This window comes from Mauremys mutica, chromosome 1 (genome assembly GCF_020497125.1).
Source record: "Mauremys mutica isolate MM-2020 ecotype Southern chromosome 1, ASM2049712v1, whole genome shotgun sequence".
NCBI classification, from domain to species: domain Eukaryota; kingdom Metazoa; phylum Chordata; order Testudines; family Geoemydidae; genus Mauremys; species Mauremys mutica.
This window is the reverse complement of record NC_059072.1, coordinates 314,202,490-314,215,905: the sequence shown is the minus strand read 5'-3', so window position 1 is coordinate 314,215,905 and position 13,416 is coordinate 314,202,490. Positions and strand designations below refer to the sequence as shown.

The 13,416-nt window shown below is 38.0% G+C and overlaps 1 protein-coding gene across 6 annotated transcripts in view; it reads left to right on the top strand.

Annotated features, from left to right (window-relative positions):
• NBEA (neurobeachin) overlaps positions 1–13,416 on the top strand; it is an 842,868-nt gene that overhangs the window by 327,095 nt on the left and 502,357 nt on the right. For 2 of the 6 annotated variants that reach the window (XM_045015904.1, XM_045015928.1), the window contains exons 24-25: positions 499–652; positions 11,945–11,953. In XM_045015904.1, the coding sequence (XP_044871839.1) occupies positions 499–652; positions 11,945–11,953 (163 nt within the window). Of the gene's footprint in view, positions 1–498; positions 653–11,944; positions 11,969–13,416 lie in introns of all 6 variants that reach the window. The other 4 variants (XM_045015899.1, XM_045015923.1, XM_045015913.1 and 1 more) reach the window with 2 other exon arrangements.

Below are 13,416 nucleotides of genomic sequence, written 5' to 3'. Positions count from 1 at the left end.
TCTCCAAAGAACACCAGCAGGTGCTTTGTGGACTACTGGTGGTCTACAGATCAGTCTGGGGCCCTCTCTTGTAGACAATCTGGTCATTCGTTATTATCAGAGCTATTTTAAAAGGTATCATTAAGTGCCAAATTCTGCCACCCTTATTCATATTGGACAGTACAGTACTTTACTCCATGAGTGCTCCCATTGGTTCCAATTGTTTGTGAAGTAAGGCACTAAACAGTGTTAATAAGGTTGGCAGAGTCTGGGCTCTATAACGGATAGTATAGAAATAGTTATAGTCTGGTATGAAATAAAAATATCACTAAATTATTATGCTAGGCTAGCTCCTATCAGTATTTTAAAATATTTTTCATTTTATCTTTTTATTATTACAAAGACAATACCATACAACTAGGAAACATTAAAGTTCAGGTTTCAAAAAACAGAGAATCTAAACTTTTTAAAAAAACATTGGTGTTATAATATATCTTTTTTTTCTCCCTATTTTTGTAGTCATTCTACAAAATCTGTAATGGACTTTGTCAATAGCAATGAAAACATTATTTTTGTACACAACACGATCCACCTCATTTCCCAGATGGTAGACAATATTATCATTGCGTGTGGAGGGATTTTGCCATTGTTATCTGCAGCCACATCTCCAACTGTAAGTACAATATTTCCATCTAGTGGTCATGTTAAAAATTACTGTTAAGAATAGTAACACAGGATTGTCTATGACTGAATAGGTTTCTTTTTAACAGGAGAGAAAACAACTGATTTCTTCCAAAAGTTTGATCAATATCAACCAAACTGTTAAGGTTCAGTGTTTTAAGGGGCTGCATTGGGAAGGGTGAAGGAAAGGCCCCTCCTTTAGCATGAAAATGCAGTTTAATTAGTAATAGCAATGTTTTGTGTTCAATATCTCATCTGAAGATCTAAAAACATTTTAAGTAAAAACAGTGTTATACCTCAAACACTCATGTAAGGAACTGTGGCTATTAATGACATTTTCAGATGGGGAAAATGAGATACAAATGGGTTAAGTGACTTCCCTAAAGTAATGCAACAGATCAGCAGCAGTGCCAATAATAGAGCTTAGAGATCCCTAAGCTCTATCTCCTGCTCAAGCCTCTGGACAACCCTCACTTCTTTGCCTATATTCTTTATCACCAGTATTTATGTAACTAAAAATAGTTTCACACTATTGCTCTACTAGCTGGACTAATAGTATTTGGCACTGAAACATATTAATGGGCTAGCAACTATCTAAACAGAATCATATGATACTGATGTAGACAATGGGTATGTATATACTGTACCTATATTATTTGCATCATCTGAATTAGCAAGCAACTTTATTCTTGTTCTATTTGCTGTGAACAAAAAGTGTTGTAATTCACAGGTATGAATCCACCCTGCACTTTAGTCACAAGAATGACATCAAATATGTTAAAGGAAAGATTTTTACAATGTTACATTGCAAAGAAAGCTGCTTCTTAACGTGCACAGGGAAAAACCACAGCAATACGTCTTAAGATGAAAGCTGCTCTGGTAGTGTTTAGAGGAAGGGCACTCAAACACATTTTTCAAAACAAGCAGCTGGGGCTTTGTTTGAAAATGAAGATGCTTTATGTGGAATCCTCATAGTATATAAAATATAAAACAGGCACGGTTTGAATTACTTGGCTATAATTCCATCTCTGGATCTTGGTGACTCTAGCTTTGCTATAATGATTTATGTCATTGCAAAACCACTTGATAGACCTTTAGTCCTGTAATTCAGAGTTGCCCTTTATTTATTGTATATAGTACATGAACATCCGATAAAGTCTTATCAATTACCCTTATCTTTTGAATAGTGTTGTGTTTACACATCGTAATATCCTGGTTTGCAACAATAAGATGTTCTTAATGAAGGTGGTTTTGCTCTATGTTCCACGAGATTTCAAAATTAAAAGGTTGAATATTTAAAAAAAAAAAATTCTTAACTAGACTATAGCAAACTCCCTTACAAAACATTCAGTTTTGTCATCTTGTTAGAATAATAACAGCAAAAGAATTTGTACAACACACTTCTTAATTAAAATGTAAGTACATACATGATGTATATTTAGCCCAAGAACTTGTCATGTGTAAGTGGCTCAAACTTTTCTCTTTGAGCTGGAGTTTATTTTATTAAAGGAAACCCTTTAGAATACATCGTTATATTATACATATGGGTATAGTCATTTCTCAATTACTTGTGTGGTACCGTTCTATATTTAAAGTTATTACAAAATGAAGTGGATTTAAAACAGAGGTTATAACGCTGAAGTTTTCCAAACAGTACCACTGAAATGCTACCCCAGATGAAAGCTGATCAAGTGGCACTGAATAAAAAGTTGGGAGAGGGGCAATGAGTAATAGAGAGAGCTTGCCATGCAGGTAAGGGAAGTTTTAGAAACAAGTACAATAACTCGTCGCTTAACGTTGTAGTTATGTTCCTGGACAATGCAACTTTAAGCGAAACAATGTTAAGCGAATCCAATTTCCCCATAAGTATTAATATAAATAGCAGGGTTAGGTTCCAGGGAAAAAATGTTCACCAGACAAAAGACTATATTTTATATTATATGTGTGTATGTATATATGTGTGTGTGTGTATATATATATATACGCTATACTATAGTACTATAGTATACTATACACAGCAATGATGATTGTAAAGCTTGGTTGAGGTGGCAAAGTCAGAGGATGGGATGTTTCCCAGGGAATGTCTTACTGCTAAATGATGAACTAGCACTCAGCTGATCCCTAAAGAGTTAACACATTTTTGTTAATGTAGCCTCACACTCTACAAGGCAGCACAAATTGAGGGAGGGGAGACAGCATGGCAGACAGAGAGACTCCCCCCTCTGCCCTGAGGTACCCCCCCGCGGCAGCTCCCCACCCTCTGCCCTGAGGCACCCCCCTGCTCCAGCTCACCCCTGCTCCGCCTCCTCCCTGAGCACGGCGTCACTGCTTCACTTCTCCCGCCTCCCAAGCTTGTGGTGCCTAACCCTAACTGCCCCCCTTACTTGCTGCAGGCGGCCCTCCCTGCGCTCCCCTGCCCCAGCTCCCTCTGCCTAAATGCCGACGGCAACCGGGGCGGCCAAAGATCTGGCCACCACGGTCGCTGCTGAAGAAAATGGCGCCCCCCAAATCCTAGCGCCCTAGGCGACTGCCTAGGTCACCTAAATGGTTGCACCAGCCCTGATCACACTAGATATGTGCTTATTCAGTTTATCAAAAAGAATGAACTCATATGCTATGTGTATTTTACTTCATTGTTTTGTAACTGTATTTTTCAACCATATTTGTGACAGGTATCAAGGCATTTATAGTACTTCTCACTGAAAATCTGTGTGCCCATTTTGAAGCTTTAAAATATTAATATCACATGCCTTCTTTCCAGTGATTTAACCTTGTGGCACAGTACTTTTAATTTACACCTTCCTTTAACAGCATTAGTGAACCTGACTCCCGGTGTATTTTATCTTTTGACCAAACATAAAGAAATGTGAAGAGGGACACCGTCCCTGGGCAAAAAAGAAAAAAATAATTAACACTTGTCATCCTATCTGATCATTAGTTTATGATGGAAAGACAGGTAGTTAGTTGCTTTTCTAGTTTCATAATTGTGATACAGATTTTTTTACCTAGCTATGTTTAATCCAGCATTTACTCAGTCTCAAAAAGAGAGAGTTGTTGGTGTTTGTAGTTCATTTCTTGAACCTCACAAACATTTCAGTTCCTTTATAGATTCAGGTTTCTCTTTGGTTTGATCTATATGATGAGTGTGTCTCTTGAGCTTCCTAGTTCCCTTACAATCCAGAATGTTGTACCTGTTAAAAAAATCAGTTCTTAAGAATCTGATCTTTTGATAGTAGTTAATAAGAGCCACAGGATACAAATTATTCTTCCCTTGAGTCTAGCTATCATTTATAAAAGGGGGAAGAGGATCTCTTTCACTTAGCTGTTTCCCATTAGCAATGCAGGAGTTGAGCATTTAAAGCTTGAATTTCATTTAGGTCATGAGCAGGAAGGAGCAAAGGAAAAAAAACTAGAGAGAGGACCAAATGGTATTCACCCATTTTTTTAAAAAGGCTCCAGAGGCAATCTCGGCAATTAATGCCCGGTAAGCCTAACTTCAGTACTGGGCAAACTGGTTGAAACTATAGTAAAGAACAGAATTGTCAGACACACACACATGATCCTGATTTGTTGGTGAAAAGTCAACATGGTTTTTGTAAAGGGAAATCATGCCTCACCAATCTACTAGAATTCTTTGAGGGTGTCAACATGCATGTGGACAAGGGGGAATCCAGTGGACACAGTGTACTTAGATTTTCAGAAAGCCTTTGACAAGATCCCTCAGCAAAGGCTCTTCAGCAAAGAAAGGTGTCATGGGTTAAGAGGGAAGGTCCTCTCATGGATCAGCTTCCACATAAGGAGAGATTAATAAGACTGGGACTTTTCAGCTTTGAAAAGAGACAACTAAGGGGGGATATGATAGAGATTTGTAAAATCATGACTGATATGGAGAAAGTAAATAAGGAAGTGCTATTTACTTCTTCTCATAACACAAGAACTAGGGGACATGAAATGAAATTCATAGGTAGCAGTTTTAAAACAAATAAAAGGAAGTATTTTTTCACTCAACTCACAGCCAACCTGTGGAACTCTTTGCCAGAGGATGTTGTGAAGGCCAAGACTATAATAGGGTTCAAAAAAGAACTAGGTAAGTTCATGGAGATAGGCCAATCAATGGCTATTAGCCAGGATGGGCAGGGATGGTGTCCCTAGTCTTTGTTTGCCAGAAGCTGAGAATGGGCGACAAGGGACGGATCACTTGATGATTACCTGTTCTGTTCATTTCCTCTGAAGCACCTGGCATTGGCCACTATCAGAAGACAAGATGCTTGGCTAGATGGACCTGTGGTTTGACCCAGTATGGCCGTTCTTATGTTCTTGGAAACATTTTGGGGTCAACAGATGGGTATTTTCTGACAAACCATCTTTCATTGGAAAATCCCCAACCACCTCTACTTTACAGTTATTTGGTGTAATGTAGGCCTAATAAATTTATAACAAAGTAACCACAGCTGTTCTCCAATACACAACATGGTATGTAGCATATTAACAAAAGAATTTCCTTGAGGTGACTTACTATAGTCCTGGTTGGCTCTTTGCATCCTGAAAGGGCTCTGGAATGATCTAAGGTGCTTAATTTCTATATGGCAAAAAATGTCAAACTTTACTGCCTGAAGTTAGGCACCTAACTCCATATTAAACATGTAGTGGCCTGATTTTTTTTTTAGAGGTGCTGGGTATCTGTAAATGCTATTGATTTCAGTGGAAGCATAATATGATCAACTATTTCAGGCACCCAAGTTGGAAACTTTTTCCTTTAGTATGCATGCAACCAGTAGATAGGAAAACATGACGTCAGACCTGAGAATAGGCTCAGATTTGATCAAGAATAGTTCAGGACTCTGTTGCAATAATCATATGCTAATTCTTCCTAGAAAAATCACCTTCTGGCCACACTAATATTGCCTTGCCTTTAATTAACTGTTTTTCTTACAAGCTGGTTTTCAGGAAGTCAGAACAGGAGCTAACTGCCTTTGAGATTCCAGAGCTCCCCAGCATGCTTTCTGCTGCATTACTATAAGACAAGTCTCATAATCAGTGGAGTGGATTTGGAGGTTCTCTTTTTCTGATATCACCTGCTGTAGCAATCGTCATGAAGTAGAAAGCTCAATCATAAGAATGGCTATGTTGTACTCACCTAAATTTTCATTATGGTATTGCTATCTTTTTATTTGCATAACTAGGTACAGTCTAGTCAAAATTAGCTCATTAAAGCCACAGCAAGGGGTCTCTGTGTAGTTACATCAGTTGTCAGCTTTGGACTCAATTTTCTGCTCTCCAGTTCTGGAAGAGATTGAATCATTGCAGAGCTATCTGCTGTGAATCTGTAGGTATCAGCTGAAAGCAGAGTATTGTATGCCAAGAGATGTGTAGAGCAGCTGATATCAACAGTTTTAATTTTAAAACACTCCAACAAAGCCCTGTATCTATCCTGCATTGCAGTGGACACAGAAGAAGGGAAAGTAGAAATTCAAAGAGAAAAGTTTAAAAGATGGAGAAAACGAGAACCACAGTGTTCTTCCAACCTGGACCGTCTAAGGGTAAAATAAGTAAGCCAGGGCTCAGTCCTGCTCCTATTGCATAACTCACATTCAGTTCATCATCGTCCAAATTAGTACATCCTTGAGAAAACTGAAATTAGAGCATAAGGAAAAACGATTCTCCCAAAAGTAAAATCGTAAATTGGGTTCATTTGTTAAAATAAATAAATAAAAATTGAAACTAATCTTTAAGGTGTAGATCACATTGCTGTTTCCCATTTCCTGCATTCACTTGATACTAAATAAATGTACATTTTCAATAAATTCAGGTAAGAGTGGTTTCTTCATGGCAGCAGAACCTTGAAGTAAATTTAAAAATACCACATTCAAACTATGTTGTAAAGTTATTTTTATATTATTTATTATTAATCATGTTTATTATGGTGTCCCCTAAGGGGCAATCAAGAGTGCTAGGCACTGCATAAACATAGAATAGTAGGTGGTCCCTGCCCCAGAGAACAGGGTGGGGAAAGGGGTATAACACAAAACCATAGTGAATTATGTGATGGCGGCAAATGTCCCTTTTTTGGAGAGGGGGTGAGGTTATTTAGGAGGGGAAGAGGTAAGAGAGATGATGGAGACAGACCCCGGTAAGAGCGTCAAATGTGGAGTGAAGCTGATGTGAAAAGATTGTGAGGGGGTGTAGGGGAAGGATTGGAGCAAGCAGCCAATCAACTCAGGGCAGAAAAAGTGCAGTCAAAACTGTAGAAAGTTCTCTGAGTGTGCAGATGACCAAAGCTTCCTGCTTTGGCTGCTTATACCACTACTTGCTGAACTCTCTAACTGGTTTGCTACAGTTTTCCCTCAAGGCCACGTGGCAGGAGGGAGGGGGAGACATCTGACATTTCCCATTATAAGACCCTGTTCTCAATGGCTTATAACTTTGCCAAACTTTAATGACTTGGGGTGAAATTTTCCATGCTGGATGTCTGTCTCAAGTTGAATTTTTGGTTCAGTCAATTCTGAAAACAAAAGTAGGGAAAAATACATTGTTTTGCCCATGTTCAGAAATTCTTGCAAACTTTTCTTGGTAAAACTCTAGTGACTTTTTCTTTTAAAAGTTCAGACATGGAACTGAGAGCTGGAATAGAGACTGAGACTGGCTGGAAGGCTACTGGGTCTGGGAGCAGGCAGGAAACTGGGATTGGTTGGGCATGGGGACTGGGAGCTGGGGATGGAAACAGAAGGAACCAGTAGGTGTTGGCGTACACTGAAATTTGATGAGATTGGGGGAGGGGAGAGACTGGGACTGAAAACCAGTGGGGGCAGGAGGAAGATGTTAAAAGGAAGGGAAACCAATCTGACAAAGAACCAGGATGCGAGGGCAGAACTGGGATTCTCTGGGCAAAGAAACTGGGCAAGAAAATGGTGGAGAGGGGACAGTGAGATTGAACAAGGAGCCCGGGGATGGAGATTAGGACGGGGATGATGCGGGCTGCACAACTGGAGGTCAGGGTAGGGGAGAAAGATGGGATGAGGAATTGAGAGGAGGGAACTGGAAATACCTGGGCAAGGAGACTGGGCAGAAAGAAATTGGGACAGTGGAGGAAGAATATGACTTGCTGGGCAAGGAGACAGGGACTGGGATGAGAAGCCTGAAATGTGGAGAATGGAACTGGGATGAGGGGTGGTGGAGGGTCAGGACTGGGACAGGGACAGATTGGAGGGGAGGGGCAGAAGGGGTCACATAGGAAATGGACAGAAGAGTCTGTGCCCACTAGAATACACTCCTCTCCGGGGCATGGAATGGGACCCACAATTCCTGAGTCTCCACCATTCCTCTGCTATCATTCTCTGTGAAAACTGGCAAATTGTCCATCCTCATCTAGTGCTGGTCCACATAGCAGATGGCAACTGACTACTGAGATCAGTTATTCCATTGGTTGAGGTGGCAGAGGTTTGTGCAGTGGATTGAATGGTCCCTATCCTGCTGATGAACCATACGAACATAAGAATGGCCATTTTGAGTCAGACCAATGGTCCGTCTAACCCAATAACCTGTCTTCCAACTGTGGCGAATGCCAGATGTTTCAAGGGAAATGAGCAGAACGGGACAATAATCCAGTGAACCTGTTGTCCAGTCCCAGCATCTGGCAGTCAGAGGCTTAAGGACACCGAGAACATGAGTCTGTATCCTTGGCCATCTTAGCTAACTGCCACTGATGGTGAATTTATCCATTTCTTTTTTTGATCCAGTTACAGTTTTGGGCTTCACAACATTCCCTGGCAACAAGTTCCAGAGTTTGACTGTGTGAAGAAGGACTTCTGTTTGTTTTAAACCTGTTGCCTGTTAATTTCATTGGGTGACCCCTGGTTTTTGTGTTATGTGAAGGCATAAATAACACTTACTTTCTTCACACCATTCATGATTTTATAGACCTTTATCACATCCCTTAGTCACCTCTTGTCCAAACTGAATTAGTCCTAGTCTTTCTAATCTCCCTTCATATGGAAGCTGTTCAATGCCCTTAATTATTTTCATTGCCCTTGTCTATACCTTTTCTATATGGTTGTTAATATGGGGGTTTTTTAGTTTGCTTTTTTTAAAACCTAAGAAATTATACACACACAAACCAAAGGTCAGTATTAAGGTTGCAAAGTCAAGCATCCAAAAGTTAGGAAATTCCAGAATTAAGGTTACCTATGTTACTTTAATCAGTCCTCTTGTGTATATGCATTATGATAGTCTCCAGTTACGTGATCACATACTGTTCTTTCCACAGGATCCCTGCCTCATTCAGTTCAGAGGATGGACCTGCTCTGGGAATGAATCAGGGTTGTGTAGTGAAGGAAATTGTTTTTGGTAGGACCCCTGCTCCATTTGTTGCAGAAATTGGAAGGTGTATTGGGAATATGGCAGGGGGGTTACAGGAATGGAAAGGACAGTCTCTTTGTTAAGGTAGTTGAATGCTGCTCTGGAGGATTTGATTCTGTGTGATGCTAGGCAAGTTCCTTAACCCAACTTTTAATAGGTGGTCATTTCCTGTGTATACCTCATTTTCTGAGAACTCATTGACTTGAGAACCTGGGATCTGATTTGCAAAAGAGCTGAGCACTCTCAACTGGAACTGACCTCAGTGGGAGCTGTGCTTTGAAGATATGAAGTGCTATATAATGCTAAGAATTTGGAAAAATCAGGTTCTAGATGTCTCAAATTGGGCACCCAAAGTTAGCAGATATTTGTGGACTTCAACATCTCTGTGCCTCATCCCCATTTTATAGATAGGGAGCTGATCATAACCCTCATCTCAGAGTTGTTATGAAAATAAATTCATTAATGTTTGTGAAACACTCTAATGAGGAGCACCATAGAGAAGCCCATGAGGAAATTATTAATAGTGTCTTCAGAGCAATTTTTGGATAGTGTAGAGTAAATAAGGTCTAGGGATACACTTTGAGGAAATGAAGATACAACAAAATATTGAATTTCTGCTTATTAAATGAGCACCATCTGTTCCATGCAGTCAATTGAGGCAGGGCTCTTGTGGAAAACGTAGTAGGTGATCGTATAATTAAAGACTGTATCATAATGCATACACACAAGACGGCTGAAATAAAGTTGTCACAGGCAAAATATTCTGGTGTTGCTTAACTTGAGTGCTTGACATTGTAACTAACAATTTGCTTTTAACGTAGTTGCTGGTGGGTTTTTTGTTTGTTTGGGGGGGATTGCATGTTATTTAGTATAAAAATTGCCTAGAGCCAAGGATAGGCGCCTTTTAATTTCCAATAGGATATATGAAATAATACATGAAAATACTAAAATAAATAAAAATGGTAAGCATTTGATCTAATAATGTTATTTTATGATAATATGCCAGAAAGAGTTCATTTCCCGGTCCTAGTCTACTGCTCATTGGCCTAGCAGGGATTGAGGTAATCCTTCAAAGGCCTTGCACTGGGAGATGCTAATATATATCTTTTTAGCACTTAAACTATTTTTGGTGTCTCAAATGTACATGACATTTTATAAATACAAAGAAGACACTGTGTGCCCTAAAATTTTTGCAACCATATAAGACAAAATGTGAAAATGCAAAACAAGACAAAGGGCATTCAGGAAAGGGAGTAAGGATTATGAAAAATTCGTTTTGTTAACAGCAACAGATGTTGCCAGTTAAAGCATGATGTGGACAGACTGACAGTTCCAGCTAGTCATTAGTTAATATAAAATGACAGCCATAACCAGGGATTTAAGGATGTGGCTTAAAGGATAAAATTGAAGGTTTTGGGATCAAACAGGGCTTCAGTGAACCTAATGTCAAATCCTTGTCCCATTGAAATCAGTGGGTGTTATGACATTGATGTAATGGGACCCGGATTTCACCTGTTGAGGAATCTAAAGAAAAAATGTCATTGGGTCCCAAAGATGGGTTTAAGCTTCAGAGTCCAGACCAAGACCTGAACTTCCACATGTGAAAGGATGGTTAGACACAGTTTTCTACCAAAAAAGAAAAGAGAACTTCCTTCTCATTTTGCTGGAGTTGATACTGCAATGGCACTATTAGCGTAACATAGTTGAAATGCTTTTGGTTTCAAAAATGTGCCATCTGAATTATGACAATATTAAAATATTCTTTAAAACTAGTTTTTTTTTTACTTTCATACCTGGAGAATCTATCTTGTGCTGCATTTGTGTACAACATCATGGGCACCAAGATTTTGTTCTGTTTACAAGGAAACAACAGATATCACAGTGTGGTAACTGTTAGTAATATATTACATTTTAATACTGACTACCTTAAATTGTCTTCAGTGCTAGAGGTGCAGTAGTCTTCTATTTTTCCACCTCCATTTTCCAAGGTAGTTAGGACCTAAATTATCAAAAATGACTTGTGATTTTGGATCCCTCAATTTTTAGATGCCCTGCTTGCTCAGCACCCACCCTATAAGGTTTAACAGGTTGGGGATTTAAAATCGTAAAGGCCCAAAAAATCGTTAGTTTTAAAAAATATGGCTCCTGACAACTAAATGACACACCTCTTGTGGGGAAAGGGTTCTGACTGAAACTAAAACCTGCAAGAAACCTTGCAGAACTGCTAATCATTGGGACTAGCCCTAAATTCCTGAGGTGATCCAAAACTTGGACTTCCACTGGTGGCTCAAAATCATTCAAATGTTGAGTACAGTTTGGGATTAGGTTTGAAAATTGTGCACAACTCTGGTGTATTTAACAAGGTATCTTGTGGTGCTCCAGTCCAAAAAGCATTACGGCTAAAGAATCAAGCATTTTTTTCTTATGATTTATATATATGTTTTGTCAATTTAATTTTATAAATATGATTTATCTCTCAAATCATAAATACTGAGGCTGGATTTACTTTTTTCAGTTTCAGTTGACTGGAGAATGGCACAATTATGTCATGTCCTTCTGTGATTTATATAACAAGTAAAATTCGACAGTGGGTATACATTACTAACATCCTATACATTTTTTCCATGTACATATTTAAAATGTCTTTCAGTTTGGATGGATCAATGTGGAAAGGAACTGTATAATCAAATTAAAAAATTAGATTTTAAGTCCATACTGTTTGCAGTTTAGTTATTTTTGAAGTCTTTGTTTTCAGATGTTCACTTTCTAAGATGCAATGTTTATTCCTATTATAAATTAATCAGATAAAGGTCTGATTCCAAAATATTACTTTGTTTCAATTTTACATTGTATTTTCAGTTAACTTTAATAATTTTCTTTTTCTTTTATTGTTGTAATCTGTTGTCTGTTTTGTCTATTGCATGTCCAGGGTTCTAAGGTTAGTATTACTGCTGTAAGTTTCAGTTTTTAAGTTTTTCAAACTTTATTATTTTTGATAATTTGACATTTTGGCTTTAAAAAAAAATCACGCCATATTATAGGATATGGTCAGGAGTAAATTAAGTGCATTTATGGACTTGTCCTGAAATGTTTATCTTAGTGTAATTTAATGCATTGGCTAATGATTATATTCTGCTTATTGTAAACTACCAAGTCAAAGTTAGACAAGTCCTATGATCTAATATAAATTGCAGAAGTGTCCGTCTGCTGTGAAAATCTGATTTAGTTCAAACTCTGGACATATAACCATCTGGGAATTTAGTTAGTCCTTTTAAAATTTACATAGTAAGCATGAGTTTTACCATACCATTCTAAAACATTCTAGCTTCTGAAAACAGTTTGCTAAACAAGAAAATGTCTCTTAAATGTAGTTAGAATACATTCTAGTATATTACCTTTAAGAGGTGGATTTAATTATAGTAATTAGACCTAATAGAAGGCTATTTATTGTCTTTATAGCGAATTGGCAGCATTTAGGGAGATTTCCTAAAGAAAATTCAAATTTTTTCTTCTATGTAATGCTAGCAAAAATCATGTAAAAACTATCCTATAAAACATGCTTTTACATGGATTTACTATTTTATGTAAAAATAAACCTGGACATTTGACATTGGGAAATAAAAGATCTACTCCCTTAAGAAAATGTATATGGTACAATATAAATAATTGTATTATAGCAATAATCCACAACAGGGAGTCCACTAATAAACCATTGGTGCATATTTCTGGTGATTATTGAGGTGAGTCCAAAGGCCATGTTTCTATAACCACCTGAGAATTGCACCAGCAGCCTACTAATTCACACCCAGTCATGGCTTCTTGCTATTCAGATATGGCTTCTTCAGTTTAAATTTCATTTGTGTAAGTGTTTTATATATAAACAATTTGCTACTTTTCTATGTGAATTAATAATGTTTCTTCTACTATGACAAGGAGGGTCACGGTAGAAAAATAACATAAAATAGCAGGGAATAACTGCCTAGAGGAATGCTAGTGGCAGTCCTTCAAAGGGAAATGGTGTTTCAAAGATCTAATTGTCATCGTATCATTTGTTTTGTCTTGCTGGACAGATTTTAAATAGTGACAACACTTCCCAGAATACCCATGTAACTGACATGTCTTGCAATGTTATCTATCATTCTGATGACAGAAAGACACATTATACCTTTCACGTGTCAGAACAATTGTTTTCTTAATATTGTTTGGCATTATTGGCACTGTTGGTATGCTGTTAAACCTAAACAACTATTTCAACAAGTTACTGTTCACTGAGGACATTAAATTCTCAGCAATAGGGAAAGAAAAGGTTTTAAAAGAATTTTCTTTATTCTTGTTATGGAAAAAATGTGTATAACAGGACAAAATAATATATTTTAAGCTCCTTATTTGTCTTACAGAATC